General features: G+C 45.6%; 1 protein-coding gene across 2 annotated transcripts in view; it reads right to left on the bottom strand.

Annotated features, from left to right (window-relative positions):
* The window catches only part of LOC132155963 (spondin-1-like), a 193777-nt gene that overhangs the window by 17966 nt on the left and 161859 nt on the right, over positions 1-13952 (bottom strand). For both annotated transcript variants that reach the window (XM_059564754.1, XM_059564755.1), the window contains exons 8-11: positions 13482-13683; positions 12443-12583; positions 11945-12020; positions 9473-9655 (exon numbers count right to left, since the gene is read on the bottom strand). In XM_059564754.1, coding sequence (XP_059420737.1) covers positions 9473-9655; positions 11945-12020; positions 12443-12583; positions 13482-13683 — 602 coding nt within the window. The remainder of the gene's footprint in view (positions 1-9472; positions 9656-11944; positions 12021-12442; positions 12584-13481; positions 13684-13952) is intronic.

The raw sequence follows: 13952 nt of genomic DNA, 5'->3' as shown, positions 1-13952 counted from the left end.
ACTGAAAGTGTAATTTAAGTTCTTTTCGGGGTTATCAGGAGAAAATGACTCAAAACGTGTATCAGCGTTAATCGACTTGAGAGGGTTAAACATCAGTTCTGCCGTATCCATGGCAGTGGGGAGACCCTTCAGAGGAAGAAGACGACATGCTTTAGAAAATCTATCCACAACAATCAGAATACATGTGTTATTGTCAGAGGGAGGAAGGTCGGTCATGAAATCCACTCCCAGGTGTGACCACGGGCGGTTGGGGACGGGCAGAGGATGGAGCTTGCCAGATGGTAGATGGCGAGGACTCTTGGACATGGTGCAGCTGTTACATCCACTCACGTACCTTCTGACATCCGAGGCCATGTTGGGCCACCAGAAGCGTTCCTGTAGCAACGAGAGGGTTTCATTGACCCCCGGGTGACCAGTGCCAAGTGATGTATGGGTGGCGTGGATGAGAGGAGTGCGACGTGTCCTGGGGATGTACTGGTGCCCTGGTGGGCAACCCGGCGGAGCGTTGGCAGGAGTTTCGGCTGGAGGTAGGGTTTCGGCAGACCAAGTGATAGGGGCAACAATAACTTTGTCTGGGAGGATGGGTTCGGGGTTCTCAGACCTCTCTTCGGGTGAGTAACATCTGGACAGAGCATCGGCCTTGACATTCTTTGCCCCAGGGCAGTAAGTGATGGAGAACTGGAAGCGGGTGAAGAATAGCGCCCAGCGGGCTTGTCTGGGGTTGAGTCTCTTGGCTGCCCTAAGGTATTCCAGGTTTTTATGGTCAGTGAGAACTTGAAAGGGGTGTTTGGCTCCCTCCAGCCAATGTCTCCACTCCTCCAGGGCAAGCTTGATGGCAAGTAGCTCCCTGTTGCCAATGTCGTAGTTCACCTTCGCCGGGTTGAGCTTCCTGGAGAAGAAGGCACATGGATGGAGGCGGCTGGGCGTACCCTGCTGCTGAGACAGAACCGCACCCACTCCGGTGGTAGAGGCGTCCACCTCCACGACGAATGGTAAATCTGGGTTAGGATGCACGAGGAGTGGGGCGGTCGTAAAGGCCAGCTTCAGGGCCTGGAAGGCTTCGGTGGTGGCTGGAGTCCAAGACAGGGACTTGGGCTTCTGACGAAGGAGGTTGGTTAGAGAACTGGTGATGGTACCAAAGTTCTGAATGAATCGTTTGTAGAAGTTTGCGAAGCCCAGGAATCGCTGTAGTTCCTTGATGGTGGTAGGAACGGGCCAATCCCGGACGGATGCCACTGCGGTCGATGGTATAGCCAAGGAACTGCACTGAGGGCTGATGGAATGAGCACTTCTCTGCTTTTAGGTAGAGTTGGAAGTCCCTCAGGCGTTGCAGGACCTCCGCAACGTGGCGTCGATGTTCGGCCTGGCTCCGGGAATATATCAGGATGTCATCGATATACACTAGGACGAATTGATGGAGGAAATCCCGGAGCACCTCATGCATGAAATCCTGGAATACGGATGGGGCGTTTACTAGCCCATACGGGATCACGCAGTACTCGTAGTGGCCAGTAGGGGTGATGAAGGCGGTCTTCCACTCGTCCCCCTCGCGTATCCGGATGAGGTTATACGCGCTGCGGAGGTCCAACTTGGAGAATACAGTGGCACCACGGAGATGTTCTAGGGCCGCTGGGACGAGGGGAAGAGGATAGCGAAACTTCTGAGTAATTTTATTCAGGGCTCTGTAGTCGATACATGGCCACAAACCTCCATCCTTCTTGGCCACGAAGAAGAAACTCGAAGCAGCAGGGGAGGTAGATGGGCGGATGTATCCTTGAGCCAGCGCCTCCCTGATGTAATCCTCCATGGCCTTCTCCTCGGGAACGGATAGGGGATAGATCCGTTTCCTAGGCACTGGTTCACCCGGCAGCAGATCTATGGCACAGTCCCATGGCCGGTGTGGAGGCAGCTTGGAGGCCCGCTTCGGGCAGAAAACATCACTGAAGGGGGCGTAGCACTGGGGTATGTAGATGGACTGGTTGACGACAGGGCTTTCAATAGAGGTGGTGTAGACTGGTAGTGATTCGGAGGGACGTTCCACGGGAACTGGACAGCCGGAGATACACGATTGAAAGCAGGCTTAACCCCACTTCAGGATTTCTCAGGTCTTCCAGGAGATCACCGGGTTATGCTGCTCCAACCACGGGCGCCCTAGGATGACGTCAGCAGTGGAATCCTCCAGAACCAGCAGATGAATGTCCTCATGGTGAAGGAGTCCAGTTTGGAGAGAGATTGGACCCACGCAGTGGCGTACATACTTCTTGCTTAACGGCCTGCCGGTGATGGTGTGGATTTGGTAAGCGGCCGCCGTGGACGAGGTTGGGAGCCTGAGTTGATGGCAGAGGGCGCCGGAGATGAAGTTTTGCTGGCTGACCCAGAATCGAGGAGTGCGGAAACTGGAAGAGACACATCAGCCGCAATAAGTGTCACAACAGTGGTGAGTGGTTTCATAGAATATCGTGAAGGAAGGATGGCACTCACCATGGGACGAGGAGGATGGACGGGGCACCCAGCTATGGTATGCCCCGGAGCGGCACAGTACAGACAAAGATTCTGGGCCAGCCGTCTTTGACGCTCCGCCATAGTGAGGCGGTAGGAGTCCACGACCATGGGCTCGCTGGCTGGTTCTGGGGAGCTGACGTTCTCTGGCCGGCAGAGCGGAGAGGAGGAATGCGCCTGGCCCTGGTGCACTTCTAAGCACGACTGCATACGGGTGGCGAAGCGAATGGACAGCTGGATGAATCGCTCGAGGCCGATGGTATCCTCGTATGCAGCGAGATGCAACCGCACTCTGGGCTCCAATCCTTGGCGATAGGTAGTGAGAAGGGCCTGTTCGTTCCATCCACTAGAGGCCGCCAGAGTCCTGAACTGCAAGGCATAATCATTGACAGACATATTCCCTTGTTTCAAGTTGTATAATCTCTCACCTATAGAGGAGTCCCAGGCAGGTTTGCCGAAAACTTCCCGGAAGTGTTCGATGAAGCTAGAATATGACTGGGTTACAGGATTATTCTGGGTTAAGCCTTGCCTTGTAACTGGGAGATAATGAAAGCTACCTTGGCTCGATCCGTTGGGTACGAGAGCGGTTGCATCTCCAGGACCAGTGAACACTGAAGCAAGAATCCGCTGCATTCCTCCGCCGAACCAGAGTAGGGCGCTGGCCGTGCCATGGGACTGGCGTGCACGGCAGGTGAAGGAGGAATGATAGGATCCGCGGAAGTGCTCGCTGGTGGTGGTGATGCAGGTGCTGACATAAGTGTACGGCGGAGTGCATCTACTAATTCCTGGAAGGGATCCGTGAGGCTCATGCTTGTGTCTCTCGGTGCTGGTCCGGTCATCTGTTATGGATCACTCGGAGACAGAGGAGTAACAGATGAAAGATGTACTTTATTAAATGGACACAAGCAGAGGAGCGGGAAGTGAGGAGTGGATGGGTGCTGGGATCCGTGCCGGGAAGGAGGGTACCACACACACGCACCGTGGGGTCTTTAGGAGGATCTTGGAGGTTATCCTTGGAGAGAAGACGGAAGAAGAGACTTCGGAGGTTATCCTTGGAGAGAAGGTAAAGAGGAGTTAGTCCTAATAGTTAGCGCAGGAATGATCTCGTCGCGAACGTGACCGGACAATGACTGAGTGCGTGTGTGTGGCTTTTGTGGTGCTGAGGTGGATGAAGGTGATGCGGATCAGGTGGTGATGATTAGTACTCAGGTGAGGGTGTGCGTCGTGATTGTGTGGAGGAGGAACCTGGCGTGTTTGTGACACGAGGCAATTAGTCTGACAATTTGCAGAGTTTACAGTATAAGCTGAGAATTGAAAGGATCTGATCTTATAACTGCACTCAGGGAACCCATTCTGTGCACTTTAACTTTCATTTCAGGGTTGTATGGCTCTCTGTGAGCCTCCTCTGTCTGAGAGTCGGGGGTTGTAGGCCCCATGCATTGGGAACTCGCTCCTCTCTGGGAACTTCTTGGGTTGTACGGCAATCTACAATGCCTCCTCAATTGGGATCCTCCACTTTCTCAAGTGTAGGCTTGCGAGCCTCCTTGATGCTTGGCCCTGAATTTAGCAGAATTAATTTATTCCTGTACATTTACAGGAATGTTTTATAAATGTACAATATCCTTGTCAACTAAACAAAGTAAGCGAATGTGGATAAGTACCATGTTCTCTGGGGTTAGGAGCTTGACTATACTTCCCTCATGCTCCTGAGGTGTCATATGTAAGTATGTCACTGTTCAAAATGGAAGTGATCATCATCATCGCCTTGGAATGGGGACTTTGGAATGAGCAGGGCTTGTGGGTGCCATTATGTAGTCTTTAGGAATGCACTTGCAATAGGAGCGACATAATTTCCTCATTATCTTCAGCTGGGATGTTCCTGTGACAATGCAGCATGGTGTCCGTCAGCAGATGTCCCTGTTTTACTGTCATAAATATTTTTATTGTTGTTAGCATAACTCTTCCAAATAAACATTTTATATTTTAAAAGTTTTTAAAATATGATATATAATATATAAAAACTAATATATATATATATATATAAAACTTTTTAAAATATAAAATGTATATTATATTTATGTCGTGTCCATCAGAGTATATACTGACGGACACGTTCTGCATTTTCACGGGAATGGCCCAGCTGAAGATAATGAGGAAATGATGTCGCTCCTTTTGCCATGTGCATTCCTAACGACTACATAATGGCACGCCCGTGCCCTGCTCACTCCAAAGTCCCCACTTTTAGGGGATAGGGATGACACTTTCATTTGGAATTTGCCAGTGAACCGTTCGGTACCGATACTCGTACTGGCACCCCCCTAGTTCACGCAGATGTTTTCAAGGGCCAGTGCGAATACATCTAGATTTAAATTAAAAGAGGCAAAATAGTCACATAATTTTGGATATGTTTTATTTGTATCCAAAATGATGTGAACATTACGGCGTGCTAAACTCTCCCCTGCATTGTCTGTTTGATTCATAATTGAAGCTGGAGTGCGCTCTCGCATAGAAAGTCCAAAACAGACTCCTAGAAGTAGTAATAACTTATAAAGTGCCAGGAAATCCCTAATATGGACAAAGGCATCTAGCTATCGCTATAGCTAAACTGAATAACAAAGCATAAACCACAACTGATAATATCTGAAGACAATAAACGATTACAACAATATATGTGTGTTTTTCAAGTCTTCTCCAGGTAATAAAGTGTGTGTGTGTGTGTGTGTATACATATTAGGGGTGTAACGGTATGTGTATTCATACCGGACCGTTTCGGTACAGGGCTTTCGGTACGGTGCACGTGTGTACCGAATGACAGAATGCAATATTTTGTATACGGAACATATACATTTTCGTGTTTCCAAACGAACATATTAAGTGGCGGAAGTCTCCACGTTCAGCGCAAATCCCGCCCTGCAGCTGATTCTAAAAGGTAAGGCCGGTGACACACTGGCCACGTGGGGTGAGCGTGACGGCTGCTTCGTGTTTTCTGTGTCTTTATTACACACCAGAATCGTGCCTGACGCGGCGCTGGCGCGCTGCTGCTAATGTAGGTGACATAGAGGGAGACCGCCGACAGACCAGGATCTTGTCTTCACGACAACAATATCTATACTTCATGTTGAGCATAAATATAAAGCCTACTGATAAAGGACACCATCAACAGTATTGACGGCAAAATAGACTATGTTTGACAGGTGCAATATGCCAGTGTGTCACCGGACTAAGGTTTTTAAAAGGCATCACGCGAGTGTGAACATCATTACAACTATATTTTATTTTATTTAGTGGAGAACTTTGCAGCAGTATTTTATTTCCTATTCTTTTTTTATTTTATTTTTTATTTTCACAGGAGAAATGGCGAGTCAGGAGCAATCCGATGAAAAGTTGGCATTTTCAAGGTGGAGATATAAGCACTACTTCAAAAACATTGTAGTCAAAGGCAAGAACGTGCATGTAATGTGTGACACACGCATCTACAAAGCTAGTGGCCAAAAACACTTTTCTTACAAAGAGTGCAGGATAAAACTCTTGCTGTCTGTTGACGTGCAATAAATCTCGAAAGTTATGTACGAACACCTGTCTGTTCTACTTATTTCAACTGATTTGTGAAAACTGCTAAAAAAAAAAAATACTTTGACATATAGCAACTTTTTTTTTTTTTTACAGTAACGCAAATAGTTACTTTCCCTGGTAACGAGTTACTTTTATTATAAAGTAATTCAGTTACTAACTCAGTTACTTTTTGGAACAAGTAGTGAGTAACTATAACTAATTACTTTTTTAAAGTAACGTTCCCAACACTGCTCATTACCATGTATATGTTTAAAATATTTTATTTTATAGCAGTAACACAAACGAGCTAAGCATTTCTATTAATTTCTACTCTGGCAATAAAAACTATGCAGAAGCTGCTTTGACCTTTTAATGTCTCTGAGGGGAATATCAATAGCACTGCCCATAGAGAACTGCGATGCAGCCTTACCCAGGAATGATGCAAAGATTATGTCACCAGATAAAAATATCTAGTTCCCTTTCAGTCGGTCACGTTCGACGCTACGAAAGGGATCTCGCCCGAGAGCCCAATCACCTTCGAGTGGTACAAAACGAGCCAATGGTACACAAAGTACCTTGATCTACGGGATTTGCATCGCGAGCTCCGCCCCGCAGAGCGGGTATATAAGGAGCAACGCGAACAACTCGCATTCAAGCTTTCGCTTCGGAGCCGAGCACATCGCTTGCTGCAATCACCGGAGTGTTACAAGCAAGAGCTGGTGTTGGTGTGACGGTGCGATTCAGCGGTTCGTCTGGGTTTCCGGCGACAGCTCCCGCGTTCCCCTGAGCGCTTCAACACCTCTGAAAGTGCAAATTTCTTTCACAAAAGAGATACGGGCTGATTTGCGTCTTTTTAAAGATGTCATTTCGCCCGTGTGTTTCTGGGTGCGGTCGATACATCACTTCTCGTGACGGTCACGATCGCTGTGTCAGGTGTCTAGGCTTCCAGCACGCTGCACGGGCCAGGCCGCTTCTGCATGCCATGGCCTCACTTCAGGTCTATCAGGCCTAGCTGCTCCGGCAGCTGCACGAGGGCAGTGCTGACCCAGGGGTTTTGCAGGAGGCGCACACTGCTACCGACCTCGCTCTACGGGCGACGAAGGTCACTGCGCGTTCCTTGGGTCAGGTGATGTCCACTTTGGTGGTCCAGGAGCAAAACCTATGGCTGAACCTGGCAGACATGAGGGAGTCTGACCGGGCTCAGCTCCTCAACTCCCCGGTCTCCCAGGATGGCCTCTTCGGCGACACGGTAGAAAGCTTTGCCCAGCAGTTCTCTGCCGCCCAGAAGCAGTCCGAGGCCATCAGACACATCCTGCCCCGGCGGCCCTCTGCTGCCTCCACCCTGCCGCCGGCACAGCCGCCTCAGCCTGCTCATCGCCGATGGCGCACTCCTGTGGCCTCCTCCACTCCCGCTCGGCCACAGCAGCAGTCTTCGCCCCGGCCGCAGCGAGGAGATGGCCGCAGAAGGGTGGTGCAACCCGTCTCTGCCCTTAAGCCTGCCAAACGCCAGGCCAAGCTGTGTTCCTGAGATGGGCGACCCAGAGTTGGAGACGTCAGCTCATCAGGAGATGGTAGCAGGGCCACTCCTTCCCCCGGAGGAGGGCCGGGAGAGAATCCTTTGTTCTCGTTTTCTTTTTGTTCTGCCACTGGCCCTGCGGCCAGTGGTACCCAAACCTTCACTAAAAGAGCTGTTTCCTCTACCTCCGGGTCCCAAGAGGACATGCTTCCTCGCCGCTCTTGTTCTCCTCTCCCCTTGCCAGTTTCCATGCAAAGCCGGCCCGAGAACGCTCTGCCTTCTCATGCCCTCTTTGCTACTTGGAGACACCTCGCCCAACTGGGTCTTCAGGTCAACTGGGAAAAGAGCAAGCTCTCCCCTGTGCAGAGGATATCTTTTCTCGGTATGGAAATAGACTCAGTCGCCATGTTCGCGCGGCTTACGAACTAGCGCGCGCAGTCACTGCTGAATTGCCTGAGACAATTCGAGGGCAAGAGAGCGGTTCCACTGAAACTGTTTCAGAGGCTCCTGGGGCATATGGCGTCCGCAGCGGTGGTCTTACCGCTGGGGTTACTCCATATGAGACCGCTTCAGCACTGACTTCACGACCGAGTCCCGAGATGGGCATGGCAACAGGGCATGCTCCGAGTGACCATCACTTCGGCCTGCCGCCGAAACTTCACCCCGTGGTTGGACCCCTCGTTTATACGGGCTGGCGTGCCCCTAGAACCAGTGTCCAGACATGTTGTTGTGTCAACAGATGCCTCTGCCACGGCTGGGGTGCCATGTGCAACGGGCATGCTGCGTCGGGCTCCTGGACAGGACCCCGACTTCAGTGGCATGTCAATTGCCTCGAGTTGCTAGCAGTACGGCTTGCTCTGCACCGCTTCAGGGCCCTGCTGAACGACAAGCACGTTCTGGTCCGTACGGACAACACTGCGACCGTAGCGTACATCAACCGTCAGGGTGGTCTACGCTTCCCGCCGCATGTCGCAACTCGCTCGCCATCTCCTCTTGTGGAGTCACAAGCATCTGAGGTCACTTCGTGTCATTCACATTCCGGGCAGGCACAATCGTGCAGCCGACGAGCTCTCACGGCAGCAGTCTCGCCCAGGGGAATGGAGACTCCACCCCCAGTCTGTTCAGCTGATTTGGGAACAATTCGGAGATGCTCAGGTAGACCTTTTTGCCTCTCCAGAAAATTCCCACTGCCAGTTGTTTTACTTCCTGACCGAGGGCACTCTCGGCATGGACGCCCTGGCACACAGCTCGCTGCTGGGACTGCGACAAGTATGCATTTTCCCCAGTGAGCCTTCTTGCACAGACGTTGTGCAAGATCAGGGAGGACGAGGAGCAGGTCCTCATGGTTGCGCATTTTTGGTCCAGCCGGACCTGGTTCCCCGAACTTGTACTCCTCGCGACAGCCCCTCCCTGGCCAATTCCTCTGAGGAAGGACCTTCTATCTCAGAGACGGGGTAAAAAAAAAGTAAAAAAAAAAAAAGTTTTTAGAAATGTCATTATATTTTCTGACCAGGTGGCACCAACCTCATGTGAGAGATTCTGTTAATAAATACATACTGTACATATATATAAATTACATGCTGTAGCAAAGACACCTATTGATGTACATAGACTAACATAAAGAAATAGTGCTTCCAGAAAGCAATAACACATTTTGTTTTTAAATTGTAGATTTAAAAGTGTAATTATTTTGATTTAAAAAAAATAGACATTCTAGCCTATTCCACTGGATCATATCCTGCTGTTTTTGAAGAAAAGAACACTTTCTGTGTATACTGCCCTCTAAAAAGCAGCTGTCTTACTACAGTTTTAAACAGAGATAATATCAATATGAATGACAGTAACTTCAATGTTCCTTTCCATCTGTGGACTGAAACCCTGATGTTATGTTTGTATGATTCTGACCCTCATCACTGCAGCCAGGCCCCATGCATGGCTCAAAGTCTTGAGTATGTGGACAGGGCACGCTGAGATCCAGCTGTGCCTTCAGCATCCTCTGCCTCATCCTCTTCCCCTTCTCACATGTCGAGGAGCTGCACGCAGACCACGGAGACCAGTTGGAGTAGATACATGTCTCTGGAGTGTCATCTGACAAAACATAAAAGAAAAAGAAGTGGGAGGATGAAAACCTTTTTTCTACAAGCATTATGAAATCTGAAAAAGGGAGTGACCATAATAACAGAAAACTCTCTACTGGGATCTTTTTGTTGTTGCTTATAATAATCATCAGTGAGATTTAATGGAGTGCAAAGAGCAACTTTTGATTAAATTTTAGAAAAATACCATAATAATCTAACATGTGTCTCTTCTGGATTTTCAGAGGAGAAATGTGCTCAAAGAGATGTGGTTCTATATGAACTCTTTTAGATTAAATTCACCCAAGACAATTTCATCTGAGATAACCGCAAACAATGAGCTCTGCCTCAACACATGCTGTTGTTGATTGCCACATAGGTCACTCAGTACTGCAAAAGTAACTGATGTTATGTGCACACTCTCTTCAGGTGTGATAATTCTCTGGTGCATGTATAGAATTATGCTAATTCAATGACTGATGGGGCTAATGTAGCTATCTGAGCCCTAGTGCTCCTCAGATTTCTCATTTGCAGAAATATGGTTTTCAGAGCTATCTTCAGAGTTTTATTGTGTTTCAGCAAGTCACTTGTTCTCGACTCCCTGTAGAGTTAGACCTGAAAGTAAACCTTAAGTAGATAGTTTTGTGGATGAGGCAATAGAACACATTCCTGCGGGGGAACTGAACTCATGCAAAATGCAAAAGCTATTGTTTACTGCATTTTTGCCTTTGTCTGAATTGATTCAGAGAAGGGCAAGGCATTCCTGTAGGTCTGTTCACATGCTTGTGAGTCTTCAGTTTCAGTGATGTTTCAGCATTTGAGAAATTCATCCTCACTGATCTCAACACCACACAATAAGGGTTATGCTTAAATGTGACCCTGGACCACAAAGCCAGTCTTGTCGCTGGGATATATTTTTAGGAATAGCCAAAAAAACATTGTACTATATGAGTCAAAATTTTGGATTTTTCTTTTTTTGCCAAAAATCAATAGGATGTTAAGTTAAGATCATATTCCATTAAAATATTTTAAAAAAATTCATACCATAAATATATCAAAACCTAATTTTTGATTAGTAATATGCATTACTAAGCACTTCATTTGGACAACTTTAAAGGTGATTTTCTCAGTAATTAAATTTTTTGCACCCTCAGATTCCGGATTTTCAAATGTGCAAATGTTTTCATGGGTTGAAAAACTGGCACTCAGTCGAGTTAACCTATTAAAGTGAACATCTTGGTTATGTATGTAACCTTAGCTCACCCTGGTGTAGGGAATGAGACACTGCATTATTCTGCACACTGCATTATTCTGCCATACTTTTTTGTTACTGCTACAACTTCCTTTTTTAGAAATCTGAGGAGTTATGGCACTGGTGTAATGGCACCTCGATGGGTGCTATTAGCACCATCAGCCAATGCATTTGCGTGATTCTATATTGGTTAAAGACAACTGTCACACCTGGAAGATGTGAATGTTATAGAATATTATAATTCTGATTAAATTCAGATTCAACATAACATGTACAACCAAGGAGCTAAGTACAATCTTATCAATCTATATCTGAAAGGAAATAAATATTTTTATATTTATATTATTCTTGTGTATTACTATTTTTATTTCTCTGAAAAAATTCTGATGAGCTCTGAAAGTCTCATGAGCTATGAAAGTTTATATTAGTTTCACCTAAACTATTCTGTCATATAATTGTGATGCTTCATCAAACATCTTCTGGAACAACAGCAACTGGAAACTAGTTTGATATTAAAATTAAATGCACAGTCTCTAAATTAATCAGATATCATTTGGATGAAATGATGGAGTTTCAAAATTTAGAATAACACCAAAGACAAAACTGGTACTTAATGAAAAAAAAAAAAAAATGAAAAAACACTTAATGTTATCATGTTTTATATAAGTCTCCAGAGCCTAGCATAAACTTTCAAGAATACAGTTAGTCAAAAGTCTCATTCTCTCTCTCCCATTAATGGCGTGACTGTAAATATCGCCAAAGCTTGGAATATGTGAAGAGACATAATAACAATGAAAAGGTCAAAATAATAGAAGGCCATTATAACAATTTAAACTTTAATAAACAGTGTAACAAATTAGAGAAAGTGTGAACATTTTATACCACAGTGTTTAACATATATACACACATTGGTCACTGAGGACAGATACAATACACAATATACAATCTCTCTCTCTCTCTCTCTCTCTCTCTCTCTTTCTTTCTTTCTCTCTCTCTCTCTCTTTCTCTCTCTCAAGGTTGACTTTGATGAAAAGATAAAGAGATGCAAACCTTCATCTTTTTCCTCCTGGGCAATGTCAGCCACAATGTCGTCCACATTATCAGGCACAATGTTGCACTGCTCACCCTGAAGACATCAGAAAACAGCTCAAACTTTCAAACTGACTTTAAATGATGTCCCTCATTTAATCATTTTCTTCTACACAGTGATGGAATTTCATTTACAGTACTCTTACCATCTGATTTAAAACAAACAGCTGACATGGGTTATACTTTTCCCCATGTTCCTCCTAAATCTCAAACAGTAATCTAAATCTCTCCCAATCGAGGATGCATGACTTTCAATACTTTCAGGACACTGTTGTGACATGCTGGGTTCATAAATATGTAAAATCTTTTGTTGTTAAGTTATTTTAGATCTCAGTTTATATACTTTTATGACATGAATAATGCAGAACTGTTTTGCACAATAATACAAGCTAAAAATGCAACAGCTAAGAACATTTTCTTTTGAAATTGAATTTTTCTAAGAAAGGCAAAGAAACAGACCTTTCGGGCAATTCTCTCCACGACAACTCTGGCCACAGGAGTGATTGCACCACCTTCTGGGTCGTAGAAAGGGCTCTGTGGATGGTCTAAACTTGTGAGGGGACGGATTTTCTCCTGAGGTGTTGTAGGCTTGTTGGGAGACTATGGCACAATAAATAATCCAGTTTACTAAATGTTGAAGTCATTTACTCTGCCATGTACTCTTCCTAATAGTGTACCTTTTTTTTCTTACACCGAACACAATAAATTTGGCAGAAAGTTAAAGCTGCTCTTTACTGCTAATCTTTTTTTTTTGTATGCAATTCAAATCAGGCTAAAATAAAAAAATATTTAAATACCCAGAGGGTATTCACTTATTTTATATTTGAACTGATGTTAAATAATAAATACTACAAATGGGCAATTCCTACATGGCTATTCCAGATTTTTAGTTTAAAATCACCTCACACAACAAAGAGATCACCACGGCAAGCCTTCAGGCGAAAGTCGAAAAAGAGAGATTAGCTCAGCAGTCAACAGCAGCAAGGTCGCTGAGAATAACTGAAGCTGAATATAACACGCACAACCAGGGGAGCAATACAAATTATATACACAGACTCTCTCCCCAATGAAGGTTTCAAAAAAGTGCAAAATCCAAGGCTGTGTTAGGACCAGACACTGTTAAAGGCATGTGCTTGGTCTATTTACATCATGAGATCTATTGACAACATCTGAAAATAGTTGGAATGAACGAATGTATGCATACTGTACATACATGCATATTCTGAGGTAAATGAGAACATTATACATGCTGTTTATAGAGCTTTAAAAAACAAATATTAACCTCTCAATATGCAAGTGAAAACAAACAAACAAGCAAATTAACAAACAAACATTAAACATTATCCATTGAAATGATGTCAATCTAAGCATTTTGTTATTTTTTGTTGTTGTTCAGACTGAGACACAAACCTGTGAAGTAGTGAACCAAATGCTAAAATTTCTGAAATTCATGTTAATTTTAAGTTCAGCTGCTCGCTCAATCTGCATGAGAGTTCACCTCATAAGTGACCCCGTTGTCTGTCCCCGCATCCCATGGAATAAGGTCATGAACCACCTTCTGGACCCAGCCACACTCTCTGGTGCAGAGGTCCTCAGATGACAGACCCACGTTCCAGTCAGGACTGGGACCCAGCATGGTCAGAAAGGACATCAGGTGACGTGTGCGGTCCACTGAGAACTCGGCTGAAGGAGCCGCTCGACTGCAAGAAAGAGAGAAATCAGATGCATTCACATTTATTATGTTATCTGTTAGGATCATATGTTAGGATATTAATTTCATGACGATAAACTGTATTTATTTTATTCTGAATAAAAATATCATGAAAATAATTTCATTACAAGAAGGGTAAGAACAGGAAAAGGGTCAGAAAACACCCAAAAGACAACAGGCTGGCAGAGAGGTGTAGAAATATGGTTTGTGTAAGCACTGAATGGGTGGCCATTCTCCTCTTAAACCTGAAAGTGGGAT

This window comes from Carassius carassius, chromosome 13 (assembly GCF_963082965.1).
Source record: "Carassius carassius chromosome 13, fCarCar2.1, whole genome shotgun sequence".
In the NCBI taxonomy this organism is placed as follows: Eukaryota; Metazoa; Chordata; class Actinopteri; order Cypriniformes; family Cyprinidae; genus Carassius; species Carassius carassius.
The sequence above is the reverse complement of the archived record's forward strand: the minus strand, read 5'-3'. Positions and strand labels throughout refer to the sequence as shown.